Source organism: Balaenoptera physalus (assembly GCF_965194825.1).
Source record: "Balaenoptera physalus genome assembly, chromosome: 20".
NCBI lineage: Eukaryota > Metazoa > Chordata > Mammalia > Artiodactyla > Balaenopteridae > Balaenoptera > Balaenoptera physalus.
This window is the reverse complement of record NC_138901.1, coordinates 57,308,418-57,326,211: the sequence shown is the minus strand read 5'-3', so window position 1 is coordinate 57,326,211 and position 17,794 is coordinate 57,308,418. Positions and strand designations below refer to the sequence as shown.

Below are 17,794 nucleotides of genomic sequence, written 5' to 3'. Positions count from 1 at the left end.
CATCTAACCATGTGACAATTACATGGAAGACACACCAAATGAAAGGCCCCCAAAGCAGAGCAATTAGGCCCTAAGTTGGAATACCATAAATTGGAAATGTTCTGCCATTCACTAAACAAAAGTCACGGCCCTTCTGTTTACAGCCGTCTCTAACCCCAGCCTTGGCTTTGACTCCTCCAAGGGGCTGCCTTTCTGCTCCCAGCTCACACCCGGCCCACACCCGGCAGGGCCCCTGTGACGATGTCCAAGCTCTAACAAGGAGGCTGCCTGCCCCCCCGAATCCCAGCCTCATCAGTGAGCAGCGCGAGCTATTGTGTGACAGCCTCACCGTAGCTGACGCAGAACTGAATACGTACTTTTCCAGCTGCAGAATTGAGTCAAGTTGCAGGGAAAAAGGGAAAACTTTGGCTAGTTTCTTCTCCGCACGTTTGAATCAGAGGTGACAGAGAGGTGGATGAGGCCAGAGAGGAAGGCGGGGAGGGGGTCTTTGGTGCAGAGGCTCAGCCCTAGAGAGGGACAGCGCCAGGCAGGCCCACGGGCCCCTGAGGGCCCCCCGAGAGCATGTGGGAAGCGGGGCCGGGAGGCCGAGGGGGAGGCTGGGGGCTGGCCGGAGCTGAGGCTGAGCTGAGGGGTGCTTGGCACACCCACTGCAGGAGGTCACCCGGGACCGGGGGAGGTCTGCAGGGACAGAGCCAGGACCAGCTGGAGAGCAGGAGACCCGGCCGCTTCAGGGGCCTCGGTCTCCTCCCAGGGTGCCCTGCCCCGCAGTCTCTGAAGAGTGAAGCTTTGCAGGGCGGGTGGGGCCTGGGAATCAGACTGTTAAAGACCCTGGTGGCAATGGACCTAATCTGCCCCTTGTCCTGACCCTCATCCGGGAACTCCCAGCCAGATTCTCCAGTGCCAGGCTACTGAAGGAACAGGTAAGTCCGTGAACTGTTTTTTTGTTTTTGTTCTTTTGGCCACAGGAATCTCCTACCAGCGACTGGTGAGGGCCGAGCAGGGCCTGTCCACTAGGAGTCATCGCAGCTCCACTGTGTGAGTGCTCTTGGGGAGGGAGGAGTTTGGGGGGTGGGGTCGTGCTTTGTGCACAGCCTCTTTTTTCAGAGCTAAGGGTCTTTCGTCAGATTCCTAAATGGGTCTGAGACTTAAAAAAAAAAAAAAGGAAAAGGTTAAAACCACCTGCCTTGATTGTGCCAGGTGCTGCATGAACATACATTACCTTACTTTACCCCCATTTTTCAGATGAGGAAACTGAAGGTCAGAGAGGCCAAGTAACTTCCCCAAGGACACTCAGCTAGTAAGTGTCTGAGTCAGGATTTGAGCCTTAGACTTCCTCAAAAGCTGAGGCTCCTTCTGTAATGTCTTTCTGCCTGTTAGTAAAACAGCATTTTCCCAAACTTTTTTGACTGGGACCTACAATAAAAAATGCATTTTATATGAAAGCCTGGTGTACATACACACACACACACACACACAGAGCTGAGACAAGTTTTAGGAAATGAAAGTCACCCTCTCCCAAGGATGAGCTCTGATCTCTTCTAGTCTATTTCACTTAAAAGGCTGTTGTTCTGGTTGTGAATCCCTGAAGCGATTTCATTACCCACTCTTGGGTCCCTGCCTGTTGGAAAAGCATTAGAGAGGAAGCCTCCATTCCAAGGACCCTCCGGCAAGCCTCCAAGCACGTGGGTGCCTGGAGACCTCAGCCTCCAACAGCTCAGAAGTTCTAGTCACCCCAGGCCCCTCCTCATCCTCAGCCTGAGGGGTTCACAGCACATTCACTGAGCAAACACTGGTTGAGTTCCTTCTCGGTAAAAACAAACAAAAAAGCTAGTGGTAGATTTTGAGAGAGACAGAAAGGGCATAAAAAATGTCTTGTAAATGTTGGCTTAGTAAGTAAGCAGGACCCTGCCAGAGGGCTGAGGCAGGTGAACGGCGGATTATCGCCAACGCCCTTCAAGGTACTTCCTGAGCCCTGGGCACTGTTGCAGGCATCACTGCATCATCCAAGCCTTTTGTTAACCCTTCGAGAAAGGTATTTTTAGATCAGGAAACTGAGGCACGGACAGGTCCGTAGAAAGAGCTTCGAGCAGAGAGTCGGTCTCGCTTTGGCTTTCTGTAGGTTGGGAACAGGCGTGCAGAGGAGGTGCAAGTGGTGAGGGCCCGGGTGTGGCTGGCCTGGTCGTGTATACAGTGGAGCTCAATGCATGTCCGTGAGGGGATGGTCCAGCAGTCGGTGGAGGAGGAGGGCTCAGTGAGGGACCGTTTACTTGAGCCCGATCCCTTTTTCTTACAAATAGAGAAATCAAAATGAGTTCCTCCCTAAACCCTGGGAACTCTGACAGAGCCTGGTCCCATTCCTGAGCCCTGGCCACAGGGCCGGCTCTGGGACCTCTGTCCACAGACACTGGCAGGAAGGCCACCTGCCTGGTGCTTCTTGGCACTGGGTTTAAACACAGCATGGATTTGTGAGAGAACGAGAGCAAGTGTGAGCAGTTCATACTAAAAGCCTTTACAGGTATAATACCGCGATGGCTGGAATACCTTGGAGAAAATGCAGTGATCGGGGGTTGGCCGGGGTGAAGTGCGAACAGACGTATGTTAACTGTTAACTGAGTGACGGATCCTTGGGGTTCACGATTCTCCTGACATTTGGGTATGTTTGAAATTTTCCATGATGAAGACATTTAAACACTGGGATCAAGAGGGAGCCCAGGGGCCAATCTCGCCTTCTGAGACGGAACGCATTCTGCCTGTGGAATGTGTATCCCTCTCAATAAACCTGCTTTCACTCAAAAAAAAAAAAAAAAAAAAAGAGGGAGCCCAGGGTCCAGGGGAAGAGGAGGCGGGGGTGGGGCGTGGCTGCATGCACACTCCCTCCCCCAGCCCGATGCTGGCCTGCATGATGGCTTTGGCAAGTTAGAAAGGGCATCCCCTGTAAGCAGAGGAATCAGATGCAGCCCTGACTTGACTCCCCTTCCTCCTGGCAGATGCCACCCCACACCCCGACCCTTGGCTTGAGGAGCAGGGCACGGGCTGAAATTTCAGGCCACACCACACGACGGCATGTGGCTGTCCTGCTGTCCCCTCCCAAAATGACAGCCTGGTTTCCAGTCATGGCACCTAAAATACAATCCTTTTCTGCGTCATCGTGCATCTGTTCAAATATCCTGTAGGAAAAGTGTTTTATATAAAAATTAAGGTAGAATTTATTTGTGAAAATTGGGTTCAGTTTTTTAAGATTTTTTCGATGTGGACCATTTTTAAAGTCGTTATTGAACTTGTTACAGTATTGCTTCTGTGTTTTTTGCGGGGGACGGGTTTTGGCCCCAAGGCATGTGGGATCTTAGCTCCCTGACCAGGGATCGAACCCTCACCCCCTGCACTGGGAGGAGAAGTCTTAACCACTGGACCACCAGGGAAGTCCCGAGTTCAGTTTTTAAAAGGTCTTTGAAGACCCCAGCTGAAAACTACTCAAAAGTAGATCATAAGCTTTCCCCTTGGAACTGGGGCCCCTGAGCCCCCAGCCTCTCTCCTGGCCTCCGGCCGGCACGTGGGCTCTGCGGCTGCCCTTCCCCGCCCCCGCGCCCAGTACCCATGGCCGGTCCTCTGCGTCCCCAGCACCGTACTGTTGCTGAACCCGGTGGAGGTGCAGGCCGAGTTCCTCACCGTGGCCGACAAGCTGAGCACGCCTGGGCACTCCCCGCACAGCGCCTACACCACCCTCCTCCTGCACGCCTTCCAGGCCACCTTTGGGGCCCACTGCGACCTCCCAGGTCTGCACTGCCAGCTGCAGGTGTGTGTCTGGGGCCCTGGGCTCAGCACCGCCCCCTCCCGGCAGAGCACCTCTCTGCAAAGGCAGGGTCCCCTCTCTGGTCCCTCTCCGAGGCCCGGGTACATTGGCCCCCCTCGCCCCTAGTGACATGGCGGGGAAGTCGCTGGAGGTAACCCAGGTGGGTGGCACCCTAGACAGTGGGACTGGACATAGAGCCTCCGAATCCAGCGTGGGCTGGGTGCTACAGGACTGAGCTTTAGACTGAAGCTGCAAGCCCTGGGGTCTAGTCCGAGCTCTGTGACAGGTCAGCTGTGTGGCCCTGGGCAGCGCCCTCCCCTCTCTGGGCCACAGCGGTGAGCTCTGAAGTCCCTCCCAACTCTGCAGGGCTCTGGCTCTGGGCCTTTCTTTCTGACCACTTCTGGAGAATAGGGGCTGAGTGGGAGGCCTGGCTCCCTGCTCAGCCGTGGGTGGTGGCAGGCGATGAGGCCGGGGACGGACTGGTCACCAGGAGCTCGAGAAGTCGGGCGGCTGAGCCGTGGTTCGGGAGCAAGCCTGCCTCTCCCTGGGTTTCAGTCCAAGACCCTGGCAGAGCTCGAGGACATCTTCACGGAGACGGCAGAAGCACAGGAACTGGCATCTGGCATCGGGGATGCAGCTGAGGCCCGGCAGTGGCTCAGGACCAAGCTGCAGGCGGTGGGGGAGAAAGCCGGCTTCCTTGGTGCCTTAGGTGAGGCTCTGGGGGTGGGGCCCATTTCCCCCTGTGGCCCCAGCAGCTCCCCAGGTGAGCAGCCCCGGTCGGCCTGGCGGTTCTGCTCCACACCATCATTCAGGGACCCAGGTTCTCTGACACCTCCTGGCTCCACCATCCCCGAGGGTGCAGTTCCCGTCTGCAGGGTTAGGCTGCCAAGATCGCCACTGGGGCAGCCTGGGGGAGGAGGAAAAGAGTGCTGACCAAGGGCAAGGGGCTTCGTTTTCACAATGAAGACAACGTACCCCTTTGAGCCACCTTAGTCACATGGCCCACCTTGCCCCAGTGGGTCCGGGAAACGTCTATTATAGAAGAAGGGATGCCTGATGAGATGGTGCCATAGTTCTCCTGTTCGAACCAGAGGCGCAGAGGCTGAGACTTGGCCACATTCATGCAGCTCACAAAAGGGCATGGCATTTACCTGGTGGGCTTGAGAGAAGCCCTCTGGCTGCGGGCCAGGCATCCCAGCTTCCAACTCAGCCTCGGCCCACTCGGCTGCATGTCCTGTACCGGTCCTCTCCCAACTCTGGCCTCTCCTCCAAGACGAGGGGTCTGGGCTGGCCGATCTCAAGGCCTCTACCCAGCCCTCACCTCCTGCCCCTCCCTCCCTCGTTCCTGCAGACACTGCAAAGCCTGGCAAGCTCCGTACCATCCCCATCCCTGTCGCCAGGTGCTACACCTACAGCTGGAACCAGGACAGCTTTGGTAAGCCGCCCGCTGGGGCCCTCGTGGTGCCCACCCCCCAAACTGCCCGGGCTCTCTTCCTCTGCAGCTGCCCCTCACCCCACCCCTCTGCCAGCCCTCCCACCTGAGCAGGCTCTGAGCAGAGCAGGGGGCGGAGACCTGGGCTGCCCTCTGCCCTCCTTCTGCCCTCTGCTCCCCAAGTTCCTTCTGTCTCAGTCTGTCACCCCACCCAAGGGTGTGCAAGAGGGGTTCCAAGGGCTCGGACACCCAGACGGTGTCTCCCCTTGCTTCCCTGTAGACATCCTGCAGGAAATCCTGCTCAAGGAACAGGAGCTGCTCCAACCAGGGATCCTGGGGGACGATGAGGAGGAGGACGGGGAGGACGAGGAGGACGAGGAGGACTTGGAAACCGAGGGGCCTTGTGCCGAGAGGGACTCGCTGCTCTCCGGCGGCTCGGCAGCCTTCCACGACTCCACGCTGTCGCTTGCCTCATCCCAGGCCTCGGGACCCACCCTCTCCCGCCAGTTGCTGACCTCCTTTGTCGCAGGCCTCTCTGACGGCATGGATAGTGGCTACGTGGAGGACGGCGAGGAGAGCTCCTTCGAGTGGCCCAAGAGGCCTGGCAGCCAGGAGCGCCGGGGCCACCGCAGGCCCGGGCAGAAGTTCAACAGGATCTATAAGCTCTTCAAGAGCACCAGCCAGCTGGTGCTGCGGAGGGACTCCCGGACCCTGGAGGGCAGCCCAGACAGCGCCCCGCCCCTGCGGCGGGCCGGCAGCCTCTGCAGCCCCTGCAGCCCCCTGGATGGCCCGGCGCTGCCCCCGTCCCGGGCCCAGCGCTCCCGCTCCCTGCCCCAGCACAAGCTCGACCCCCAGCTGCCCGGCTGGCTCCTGGCCCCCGCCTCCCGTCACCGGCGCCGCTGCCCCTTCCTGAGCGGGGACGAGGACCCCAAGGCCTCCACGCTGCGAGTCGTGGTCTTCGGCTCCGATCGGATCTCGGGGAAGGTAGCCCGGGCATACAGCAAACTGCGGTGAGAGCCGAAACGGGGCATCAGTCTGCCCCGGGCAGCAGGGGCGTGGTGCTGGCGGCGTCTGGGCTCGAGGACTGGGGTCCCAGAGGGGCCAAGGGCCTCCCTTCTCACCATCTTCTTCTCAGCAGGCGGCTGGAGAGCAACCGTCCGCTCCTCACACGGTTCTTCAAGCTTCAGTTCTTCTACGTGCCCATGAAGCGGAGCTGCGGGACCAGCGCCAGCCCAGCCCCTCGGAGCCAGACGCCGCCGCTCCCCACAGACCCCCCGAGGCATCCCGGCCCTGCGGTAGGTCCCCAGCCCTGGACCCAGCAGGGCGGCAAAGCGAGGAGGTGTAAGCAGGTCCCGGTCACCGGAAGGGGGCCGGTCGGAAGTGGCCAGCAGCCCTGTGTTTAGGGGCTGCCGCCTCCTGCCTGGGCCTCCCTCCCGAGCGTGGTCCCTGCCCTGCACTTGGCCGGATGGTGGGCGGGGGCACGTTTTGCTGTGTGACACGGACTGAGAGTTGTCAGACCTCTCCAAGGGCGCAGAGAAGCTCAGGGTGTGGCTGCAGGTGCCACCCAGGGCCCCGAAGCTAGGGTGGCAGGTGTCCGGGTGGCTGGGAATGACTCTCGCCCCCGCCCCAGGAGCTGGGTGCAGCCCCCTGGGAGGAAAGCACCAATGACATCTCCCACTACCTCGGCATGCTTGACCCCTGGTACGAGCGCAACGTGCTGGGCCTCATGCACCTGCCCCCTGAAGTCCTGTGCCAGGTAAGCGGCCCCTTCCCTGGGTGCAGGTGGAGGGCCCTGGCTGTGGTCACCCAGCCTCGCTTTGAAGGCCCTAGTTTGGGGGATCCAGCTTGCGGCCCCACTGGAGGACCAGGGCTCACTTGGGATCGAGCAAGGAGGGTGGGTGGAAGCAGGGCTGAGCTGAAGCCGGGGCTCGGGGGCCCAGGGAGGGGTCACCGCACCGAGAGCGAGGGGCCCCAGAGGGTCCAGTTGCCTTAGGCTTCAGCTCCCTTCCTCAACTCCCAGCTTTGTCTAGCTCGGCCAGGGCCTCCCTGGAGGCCCATGGGCCAGCGAGGGAGGGGCGGAGGCCAGAACGTGGGTCCTCCCTTGACTGTTCTGTTTCCTGCTCCCGTCTCACCGTCCCCCTCCCTGGCCCTGTCTGCCTCGGGATCTCTCCTCTGTGTGTCTGCACCTCTGTCTCTCTTCCTCTCGTCCTCCCTTTCTCTCTCCCTCTCTGTCCCCCTGTCCCCCTGTCCCTCGGCCTCGGGCTCGCCCCCCCCACAACCCACAGCAGTCTCTGAAGGCTGAGTCCCGGCCCCTGGAGGGCTCTCCTGCCCAGCTGCCCATCCTGGCGGACATGCTGCTCTATTACTGCCGCTTCGCTGCCCGGCCGGTGCTGCTGCAGGTCTATCAGACCGAGGTAAGGCCTGCCCTGCCGCCTTGCGCCACCTCTTCCCCCAGACTAGCTGCAGGGCTGCTCCCACACCCGGGCAGCCAGCAGCCCTGTGCCGGAGGAGCCTGTGCTGGGGGCCCCTCCTGGAGGTCCACGCTGACGCCCACGCTCCTGCCCCCTCCAGCTGACCTTCATCACCGGGGAGAAGACGACAGAGATCTTCATCCACTCCCTGGAGCTGGGTCACTCCGCCGCCACACGCGCCATCAAGGCTTCGGGTGGGTGCTGCCTGAGCCCCAGTGGAGGCGGGGCGGGGGGGGTGTCACACTGGAGAGGGGGACCCTGGGGTGGCGGGGCGAGAGGGCGCCAGGAGGTGGGGCCCCTGGAGGTAGAGCTAGAGGGAGGTGGGCCGGGATCTGGGGCCCTGGGGAGGAGGGGTCCCAGGGCGGTGGGGCAGGGAGGCAGAGCCCACGGTCTGTGAAGGGCACTGGAAGGAGAAGCAGAGGGTCTCTCTCTGTGTGGCACAGGTCCTGGCAGCAAGCGACTGGGCATCGATGGTGACCGGGAGGCCATCCCTCTAACACTACAGATTATTTACAGCAAGGTGAGACTGATGCTGGCCCCTTCCCTCCGGGATCTGCTCCCCATGCCGCCTCCCCAGAGCCAGCCTCCTGTGTTCCCCGGGCGGCCTTTAAGCTGGAAGGCTGCGGTGGGCTCTCCTGGATGCTGAGAGAAGGGGGAAGGAGAGGCGGTGGACCTCCCTCTCCCCCTCTGCCTCCAAAGCTGCCCCCGCCCCGGGTTCTCCCCACTGCTGAACGTGCTCAGTCAGCCCTTCCGAGAAGTGCTGGGGCCTGGCCGCAGGGCTGGGGGTGAGAACGGGGCAGAGCGAGGGACAGGCCAGGGACTGCTGTGCCCGGTGGGTGTGTGGGAGTAGGTTTGGTGTGAGGGGAGCTGCGGGGGGAGCCCATGAGCACACCCCGCCTCTGGGCCACGACAGGCCCACCTCCCGGATGGGCAGCCTCCTGCCTTCTTCCCTGCCTCCCTCCCTCCCTCAGCAATTTGAAAGGTATTTATTGAGCACCTACTCATGTCAGGTTCTGTGCTGGGCCAGGCCCTCCCTCTTAACTTCTCTAGAGGAGGGAGACAGACAATAAACAAGGAAACAGAAAGTGCCCAAGGTAATATTAAAGAGTGGCAAGTGATGACAAGGCAACAAAAGGGCTGGTGGGATAGAGACAATAGGATTCTTTCCATGTGGTGGCCGAGGAGGTGGGCAGGGGCACTGACACTGGGTGCTGTGTTCGTTAAACACCCACTGTGTCCCGGATGTTGTTCATGGCACAGGAGCGTTCACGAGAGTGAGCAAAGCTCTTACAGTCTGGAGGGGTTAGATGATCCCACAACATGTATAATTACAGCTGTGACGAACAGATGAAGGAGAGGTAAAGGGTTCTCTGAGAACCCTTAAGGGGATTGTTCAACCCAGTGAGGAAAGTTAGACAAGGTTCCTTGAGAAGGGCCACTGAGTCAATGTTGGAAAGAAAACCAGGAGTTAGTTAAGTAAGAAAAGAAGAGAGATGTGCCCTCCAGGTAGAGATAATAGCATGTGCAAAGGCCCTGTGGTGAGAGAGAACATGAACATCCAAGGGCACTGAAGGAGGACCAGAGGGGCTGGAGAAGAGACAGTGGGGGGGAAAGGATGATGAGGTGAAGCTAAAGAAATTGGCAGGGCTGGAATGCCAAGGGCCTGGGTTCAATGAGAGGAGTTTTGTCCTTGTCCTAAGAGCAATGGGTATCCTGTGAAGGGCTTTCCGTTTGGGGTGTGGCAGGATCAGATTTGAGGTTTGGAAGCCCCCTGTGGTGGCTCTGTGGGGAATATCGGAGGGGACCCCAAGAGGTGTGGGAAAGCCAAGTCAGAGGCTCCCGTGGTTGTCCAGGAGAGAAACATGGGCAGCCTGCACTAGGGAGGAAAGAAATGGGGGTTATATGTGAATCACATGAGCAGCAGGGCTTAGGGATGGATTAGAAAAGGAGAGGCTCCAACTCCTGGATTTCAGCCTTCTGCAACTGGCAGGACCATTTTCTCAGAAGCAGCCCAGCTCCAGTGGGGGAGTGGGTGTGGGGCATAGTGGGTTCGAGAGGGAAGGAGAGAGCAGAACAGGCAGTGGGAGGGTGGGCCTGAGCTCAGAGGTGAAATGTGGAGATGGGTGTGTAGGTGGTCGTGGAGAGAGGGCCATGGGTGAGGCTCCCTAAAGGAGAAAGTAGGAACAAGAGAGCGGAGGCCCCAGGAGAAGCTCCTGAGACCTGCGTCCTGTGATGGGGGCAGAGGGGGGCGATCGCGCAAAGCAGACGCCCCAGCCAGGCTGGCGGTGGGGAAGCCGGGAGCGTGCCGCCACGGACGCCCGGGAGAGGGGAGGAGGGAACAGGATGGCATTCTCCTGTAAGGTCAGGCAGGCCGAGGACTGAGAGTGCTTGTGGGTTTGGCAACGCGGAGGTCCCTGATGAAAGAGACGTTCAGACAAAGACCCAAAGAGGGGGCTCCGGCCCAGCTCTGCCTGGGACCCCCTGCCCGTGAGCCTGTCTCTCCCTCACTCGGGGTTCAGAAGATCCTTAGACCAACCCTTGAGATGTTCTCAGCACTCGCACCCTACGACCCAGTCGCCAGGCTGACCTGTGGTCCAAGCCAGTGACCTGATGCTCCTCCCTGGAGCCAGTAAGGTCTATATAGGGGTCAAGGGGCTCTTGGTGAAGAAGCTGGCAGGCTCGGGTGAGTGAGAGCGAGCTTCCGGGGCGTGCTGGCTGCAGGCGGCGCCCTGTCGCTGGCCGGTCTGGAGCTGCTTCTTCAAAGAGAAGGCGGCAGGCCCCGGAGGGCATGCCGCTGAGAGGGTCTGGCTTTGCTGCCTTCCCAGGGGGCCATCAGTGGACGCAGTCGCTGGAGTAACATGGAGAAGGTCTGCACCTCCGTCAACCTCAGCAAGGCCTGCCGGCAGCAGGAGGACCTAGGTGAGGGGGCAGGGGGGAGGGGAGGGGAGGGGTGGGGCAGGGGGTGGGGTACAGGTGGGGCAGGGGGAGGGGGACAGGGAGGTGGGGAGAGGGTCGGGTCGGGTAGGGGCGGGGGAGGGGTGGGGTGGGGGAGGGGAGGGGTGGGGTGTGGGGTGTGGGTTCCTCAGCCTGGCCTGAGCCACCCTTGCCCTTCAGACTCCAGCACGGAGGCCCTGACGCTAAACCTGACAGAAGTGGTGAAAAGGCAGAACCCTAAATCCAAGAAGGGCTTCAACCAGGTAAGAGCTTTCCTCTCCTCCCTGTCATCCCCTCGGGAGACTTACTGGGCGTGTGTGTGCCCGCGTGTGCGTGTGTATGCGTATGTATGGGGGGGTGTCCGAGGGCTGCACTGGGGCCTGTGGGTGGGAGGAGAGGCAGGTGAAGGGTGTGCACACCTGTGGGGCTCCGTGGTGGCCGCTGGGGGAGCCCCGAGTCCAAGGCGGAGTGGCCTCTGTGTCCGGGAACCCGGGCTGTCACGGTGAGGACAGTGGGGTTTCTCCTCCCAGGACACTTGCTCCTTCCAGACTCAAGAAAGGGCAGAGGCTGGGGAGGAAGCAGGGCCCGATGGGGCGACCAGTCCCCTGCACGCCCATTGCGCCTGGAGAGCTGGCAGCCGAGCTCCTGCCCCACCCCCTGGACCCAGTCGGGCGGTTCCAAGGGAAGAAGCTGCCGAGGGCTGGCAGCTCTGGGGCCGGGGCTCCCGGGTGACCCGGGCCTTCCTTCTAGATTAGCATCTCGCAGATCAAAGTGGACAAGGTGCAGATTATCGGCTCTAACAGCTGCCCCTTCGCCGTGTGCCTGGACCAGGACGAGAGGAAGATCCTGCAGAGTGTGGTCAGGTAGGAAAGCGGGCGCCCCCAGCTCTGCTTCCGCACCCACCCAGAGGCCTGGAAGGAGCTGGAGGGATGGGAGGCCTGCCCTGACACCTGCCCTGCCCCACAGGTGTGAGGTCTCACCCTGCTACAAGCCGGAGAAGAGCAGCCTCTGCCCCCCACCCCAGAGGCCCTCCTACCTGCAGGCGCAGGCCGCACCCGACCTCTGCTCCCTGCTCTGTCTGCCCATCATGACTTTCAGTGGCGCTCTGCCCTAGCGGCCCGGCACCAGCCTGGACAGCAAGCCCGGGGGCAGCCTCCTCGGAGCCCCCTCCCTCTTGGAGGGCCTCGCTCCCCGTGGAGAACTGGACGACCCTGTGCTGGGTCAGGGTCCCGCTGTGGGCCCTGCAGCAGGTAGGGGGCAGGGGTTAGGGGGTTGATGGCGCCTCAGGGCTCTGTTTGGGAAAGAAACAGGCATTAGGGAGAGGGGCCTGGCCCTACAGCCCCTCAGATTCCTCAGGTAGAAAGGAGAAGGATGGGTGGGCTGGCCTCTGAAGGCCCTGCCCTCTGGTGTGGTCTAGGATCCTTTCTAGAAGAAAGATCTGAGGCTCTGGTGCTCTGGGGTGTGGTTTAGGCCTCCTCCCCCAACCCTTGGCCGGGCCCACCCCTTACTTTGTCAGGGACTTGGGGAGCCCTTGGAGTCTGGAATTTCAGTCCCCCTACTCAGGGGTTCAGGTGGTAGAAATGTAGATGCGACTTTTCTGACCTCAGTGCCGTCGCCCCCATCCCACACCCCTCTCTGTCTCTCACACACACACACACACACACACACACATACACACACACGCATGCATGCATGCACGCACACACACACACACACGCACACACCCTTTCTCTCTCAAGTTCCCTGGATCTTCTAAAAAACAGCACTAACACTTGACCTGTCTACTGTCAGGACTCAGAACAGACTCTCTCTGGAGCCTCTTTCTGGATTGAGATCCTTGGGAGGCAGGACGAGCTTAGATTCAGTGGCGGCTCTTACCTTCTAGCTAAATGACCAGAAGGAAGCCTCCCTTTCCTGAGCGCTAAGATGAGGGAATATAAGACCTCCTTAAAAGGCTGAGACAAAATTGTGTGCAAAGCGCCTGGCTCAGCCGCAGGCTCATAGCAGGTGCTCAGTAAAGGTCAGCGGCCTCGCCCCTTAAGCCCTGACTCACCTGTCTGGCGGGGGGTGGGGAGGCGATGCTCTTCATTCCCTCCTTTCCAATTCACTGATGAGGCAGGACCCAGACCGAGGGGGTAGGGAGCCCTCGGTTCTACCCTCTGAAGGAGAGGAGGGCTGCACACGTGCCTTCACCTCCTCCTCTCCCAGGTTGGCCCCTGTGCCCCACTTCCCGTCTCACTCCATTGTGTGTGAAATCTTCCAGCCCCAAAGTTCACTGGCACCACTGCGCCTGGGCAGGTTCCCAGAGGAGTAGAGGATGGACAGCTGAGCTTGAGGAGCTTAGGGCCTGATTGGGGGAAAACGGCTGATACAATATGAGAGCCAAAATTTTTAACTGCCAGGTTGCAGTGGTTTGAGAAGCTGGAAGCTGATGTGGGCTAGGATGGTAGGCGGAGGGCGGGCCTGGGCCCGGGACTTGGACTCGTAGAGGTGGAGAAAGTAACCACGGAAGCAAGACAACTGTATTCTGCACAGAACCCCTCCATTCCCTCCTGCTCCGGCTTCATCTGGTCCAAAGGTTCTGGGCTTATAGGAGCCCATGAAACCCCAGTCCAGAGAACTCAGGACTTGAGAGAAGTGGACAGAATGTCTCTGGCCGCATATCGTCACCCTTCCGCTGTCAAGGCCATCTGTCCTTGCTTCAGGCCCCAGACAGTGGTTGGCAGTATACCTTCAATATTTTTTGTTGTGTGAGCTGGTTGTCCTACTATTGACAGATGTTCAAGAATAAACGAGTGGAATTTAATATTATTGTCAAATAAAACTTGATTCCTCCTGGATTTAATGACTTACAGTTATTTTCCTGCCAGTTGGCTAGTTCACGTAAATCACTTGACATAGAGTGGAAATAAGATACTTGGGGGGTTGTTTTGTTTATCTTTTTGTAATTTTCCTCTCCATCAAAAATACACTTGTGCCGAAATTTTCTGTGTAATCCTCATCGCGCTGCCGAGAGGAAGGGAAGTGAGATCCTTGCTGACCCTCTGGACTTGGGGCTGTTATTAGACTTGGCTCACAGGGAGGGAGAGAAAAGGAGGTGAAGGGATGGTGGAGGACACCTGTGACCTGGGAGAAGTAGGTAAGCACCAGGCTTCCAGCACAACCACGTGAGACGGAGGAAGAAGGAACCGTGAGAGGCTTTAGCTCTGTATCAGCTAGCTGTTGCAAACAGGAAAGCACACCTAATGCTCGATGGACTACATCTGTGATCATTTATTCTTGCTCGTACATCTACAGGACATCTAGGGATCAAGGTGGGGCTCAGAGTGGCTTGGCTCCAAGCTGCAGGTTGGGTTCAGGTCTGCTCTATGGGTCCCTCGGGTACCTTGGGTCAGCATGTTAGCATAGGAGGGGTAAGCAGAGACATGTGATGCCTCCTAGGGCCTGAGCCTGGAACTGGCACAGTATCTCCTCTGCCAACATTCAGTTGGCCAAAATTGATGAAGGACATCAGGCCACAGAGTCAATAAACTCAGCAAACCTCACACAAGAGAAAAATAAAACTACATGAGAAGAGCACTTCACCTCTGATATTCCTTCCAAAACCTATGACGCAAGACTAATAATGAGGAAAATGCTAGACAAACCCAGACTGTGGGACATTCTACAGGATAATCTGACCAGTACTCACTCCAGTGTCACGAAACACAAGGAAGGACTGAAAAATTCACAGACTGAAGGAGACCGAGGAAACCTGAAAACTAAGTGCAATGTGGGATCCTGAAACAGAAAGAGAATCTTAATGGAAAAACTGCTGAAATCCCAATAAAGTCCGGAGTTTAAACACACACACACACACACACACACAGAGGTACCTCCTTGTCAAACTTCTGAGGGAAAAAAGGTAATGAGAAAATCTTAAAGACAGCCAGAGGAAAAAAATACACTTAATCTTCAAAGGAGCAACAACTAAACTGAGAGCTCCCTTCTCTACGGAAACAGTGGAAGCCAGGATACAATGAAATGACATACTTAAAGTGCTGAAAAGAAAAAAAACAAAACCTGTCAACTTAGAATTCTATACCTACAATTGTTCAATGATTTTTAAAAAATTATACACTGCTCACAAGAGAAATGCTTTAAATGTAAGAACACAGAAAGGCTGAAAGCAAAAGGATGGAAAGGATAGATAACACCATGCAAACATGTCCCAAAAAGATGGTGGCATTACACCAGTATCAGACAAATATTTTAATGTCAGAAGCATTACAGAAGATAAAGAGGGACATTTTATAAATTTAAACTATAAAACAAAAATTGACAGAATTAACATCTCCACAACCATAGTGAAGGACTTTAACACATTTCTCTCAGGAACTGATAGAACAAATAGACCAAAAAAAAAAAAAAAATCAGTAGAGTTATAGACGATCTGGACAACACAATTAACCAATTCGATCTCATTGAAATAGAACACTGCTCAACAACAATAGAATTCACATTGTTTTCAAGTACGAGTAGAATATCAAATTTCAAATGACTGAAATCAAACTGAGTATATTCCCTGACTACAATGAAATTAAATTATCAATAAGGTAAATTTTACTAGAAAATCCCAACTGCTTGTAAATCAGACACTACATCTCTAAATAATCCAGGGGTCAAGAAAGAAATAAAAGTGGAAACTAGAAAATATATTGAAGTGGTTAATAATGAGTATATGTTATTGAAACTCTCAGGATGCTTAAGCAATACTTAGGAGAAAATTTATTGCCATAAAAAAGTATATCTTAGAGCAAAAGCTAAAAATCAGTTATTTACATTTACATCTCAGAAAGCTAGAGAAAGAATAGTAGATCAATCCTAAAGAAAGTAGAAGGAAGGAAATAAGTGTAATAGCAGAAATCTATGAATTAGAAAACCAACATACTAATTGAAAACCCCCTAGCAAGACTGATGAGAGAGAGAACAAATTATCAATATCATGAATGAAAAAGAAGGCATCTCTACAGATCCTATACACACTAAAAAGGTAATAAAGGGATATTATAGATTTACCAATACATTTGGTAATTTGGATAAAACGGAGAAATTTCTCAAAAATACAGTTTGCCCATCTGACAGAAGAAATGGATATCCCAAACAGGCTAATATAATTAAAGAAATTGAAACCATTATTTTCTTAAGCAGACTGGCAACCAATCATCTTTTTACTGTCTCCATAGTTACAAATTTTCCAGAATATCATATAGTTGGAGCCATACAGTATGTAGCTTTTTCAGATTGGCTTCTTTCACTTAGCAATATGCATTGAAGATTCCTCCATGTCTTCGTGGTTTCATAGCTCATTTCTTTTTGTTTGCTGAATGTTTCATTTTATTGATGTACCACGGTTTGTTTATTTGTTCACCTACTGAAGGACATCTTGGTTGATACCATTTTTTGGCAGTTCTGAATAAAACCTCCATAAACATTTGTGTGCTGCTTTTTGTTCGGACGTACATACGTTTTCAACTCATTTGGGTAAATACCAAGGAGCACAATTGCTTGATCGTATGGTACAAATATATTTAGGTTTTTCTGTTTTGTTTTTTATATGCCAAACTGTCTTCCAATGTGGCTGGGCCCTTTTTTCATTCTTACCAGCAATGAATGAGCGTTCCTGTAGCTCCACATCCTTAGTAGCATTAGGTATTGTCAGTGCTATGGGTTTTATCCATTCTAATGGGTGTGTAGTGATATCTCATTGTTGTTTTAGCTTGCAGTGCCCTAAAGACTATGATGTTGAGTGTCTTTTCATGTGTTTATTTGCCGTATGTATATTTTCTTTGGTGAGGTGTCTGTTCAGATCTTTTGCCCTTTTTTTTTTTCTTACATCTTTATTGGAGTATAATTGCTTTACAGTGGTGTGGTTTTGCCTATGTTTTAATTGAGTTGTTTCCTTATTGAATTTTAAGAGTTTTTTGTACATTTTGGATACCAGTCCTTTATCGGATATGCGTTTTGCGAATATTTTCTGCCAATCCATGGCTTGTGTTTTCATTCTCCTAACAGTGCCTTTTACGGAGCAGATGGTCTTAATTTTAACGAAGTCCGATTTGTCGATTTGGCAGCTTCCTCTGGGGCCCAGGCCATAGTGGTCTGGTACCATCCTCAGACGTCTTTCTATGGTCCCTGACATCCATGTCACGCCTCCTCCAGAGGGATGGCTCTCCCACAACCCCTGTGTCAAGGAACGCTTAGAGCCCCCTCAGTCTGCTCAAAGCAGAGGCATCAGAGAGTTTTCCAGCCCCTGCAGTTTCACCCACATGGGAGACATGTGTGGACCTGGACTGCTTGGCACCTGCCCTGGGGCTTCAGACTTCCCTTCCCCCACTGTCACGCCCACCCCACCCTAGAGCACTGGGAGGTTAGCCACTGCCCTGGGAAGAGGGCTTCTTGGTTTTCTTGGGCAAGAAGCTACTCCCTCCTTTACCCAAGTCTCTGAATCCCTCTTTTCACTCCCCTAACCCTAACCAGCAAAGCAGGGTAAAGGGAGCTGGCTCCCCTGGGAAAGAGTGCCCACCCCATCCCCCTGGGGCAAAGACAGGCAGCTGGCAGGCTATCCCCATCTGTGCCCTTTATTTCTCTCTGTCCCGGGCACCAGGCACACCTGTGTCCTGGGCCAGTCCACAGCCCCCAGGATCTCAGTCGGCTTGGGCTGCTATAACAAAATACCATAGAGTGGGTGGTTTAAACAACAGACATTTACTTCTCATAATTCTGGAGGCTGGGAAGTCCAGGGTCGAGGTGCTGCCAAGTTTAGTGTCTAGTGAGAGCTCTCTTCCTGGGTTGCAGACAGCCGTCTCTCACTGCGTCTTCACAAGGTGGAGAGAGGAAGCTCTGGAGTCTCTACCTCTTATAAAGACGCTAATCCCATCATGGGGTCCCCACCCTCAGGACCTCATCTAAACCTAATTACCTCCCAGAGGTCCCACCTCCTAACACCATCACATTGGGGGTTCAACATAAGAATCTGGGGAGGACACAGACATTTAGTCCGTAATACCTGGCAATTCTGAGCATGTGGTCCCTGGAGAGGCGGCTGTGGTCACGGCAGCCACACGCCTGTGCCCCTCTCTGCACAGGGCGAGTGGGAAGAAACAGGACCCATTCGGGGAATCTCAG

The 17,794-nt window shown here is 55.6% G+C and overlaps 1 protein-coding gene across 5 annotated transcripts in view; it reads left to right on the top strand.

Annotated features, from left to right (window-relative positions):
* The window catches only part of PIK3R5 (phosphoinositide-3-kinase regulatory subunit 5), an 83,649-nt gene extending 66,761 nt beyond the window's left edge, over window positions 1-16,888 (top strand). For 2 of the 5 annotated variants that reach the window (XM_082441366.1, XM_082441365.1), the window contains exons 6-19: window positions 966-1,035; window positions 3,619-3,793; window positions 4,346-4,499; window positions 5,142-5,225; window positions 5,503-6,232; window positions 6,358-6,517; window positions 6,853-6,978; window positions 7,508-7,636; window positions 7,794-7,887; window positions 8,137-8,213; window positions 10,519-10,612; window positions 10,808-10,890; window positions 11,378-11,490; window positions 11,594-16,888. In XM_082441366.1, coding sequence (XP_082297492.1) covers window positions 966-1,035; window positions 3,619-3,793; window positions 4,346-4,499; window positions 5,142-5,225; window positions 5,503-6,232; window positions 6,358-6,517; window positions 6,853-6,978; window positions 7,508-7,636; window positions 7,794-7,887; window positions 8,137-8,213; window positions 10,519-10,612; window positions 10,808-10,890; window positions 11,378-11,490; window positions 11,594-11,741 — 2,237 coding nt within the window. In that variant the 3' untranslated portion in view covers window positions 11,742-16,888. The remainder of the gene's footprint in view (window positions 1-965; window positions 1,036-3,618; window positions 3,794-4,345; window positions 4,500-5,141; window positions 5,226-5,502; window positions 6,233-6,357; window positions 6,518-6,852; window positions 6,979-7,507; window positions 7,637-7,793; window positions 7,888-8,136; window positions 8,214-10,518; window positions 10,613-10,807; window positions 10,891-11,377; window positions 11,491-11,593) is intronic. The other 3 variants (XM_082441369.1, XM_082441367.1, XM_082441368.1) reach the window with 3 other exon arrangements.
* Window positions 16,889-17,794: the final 906 nt, after the last annotated feature.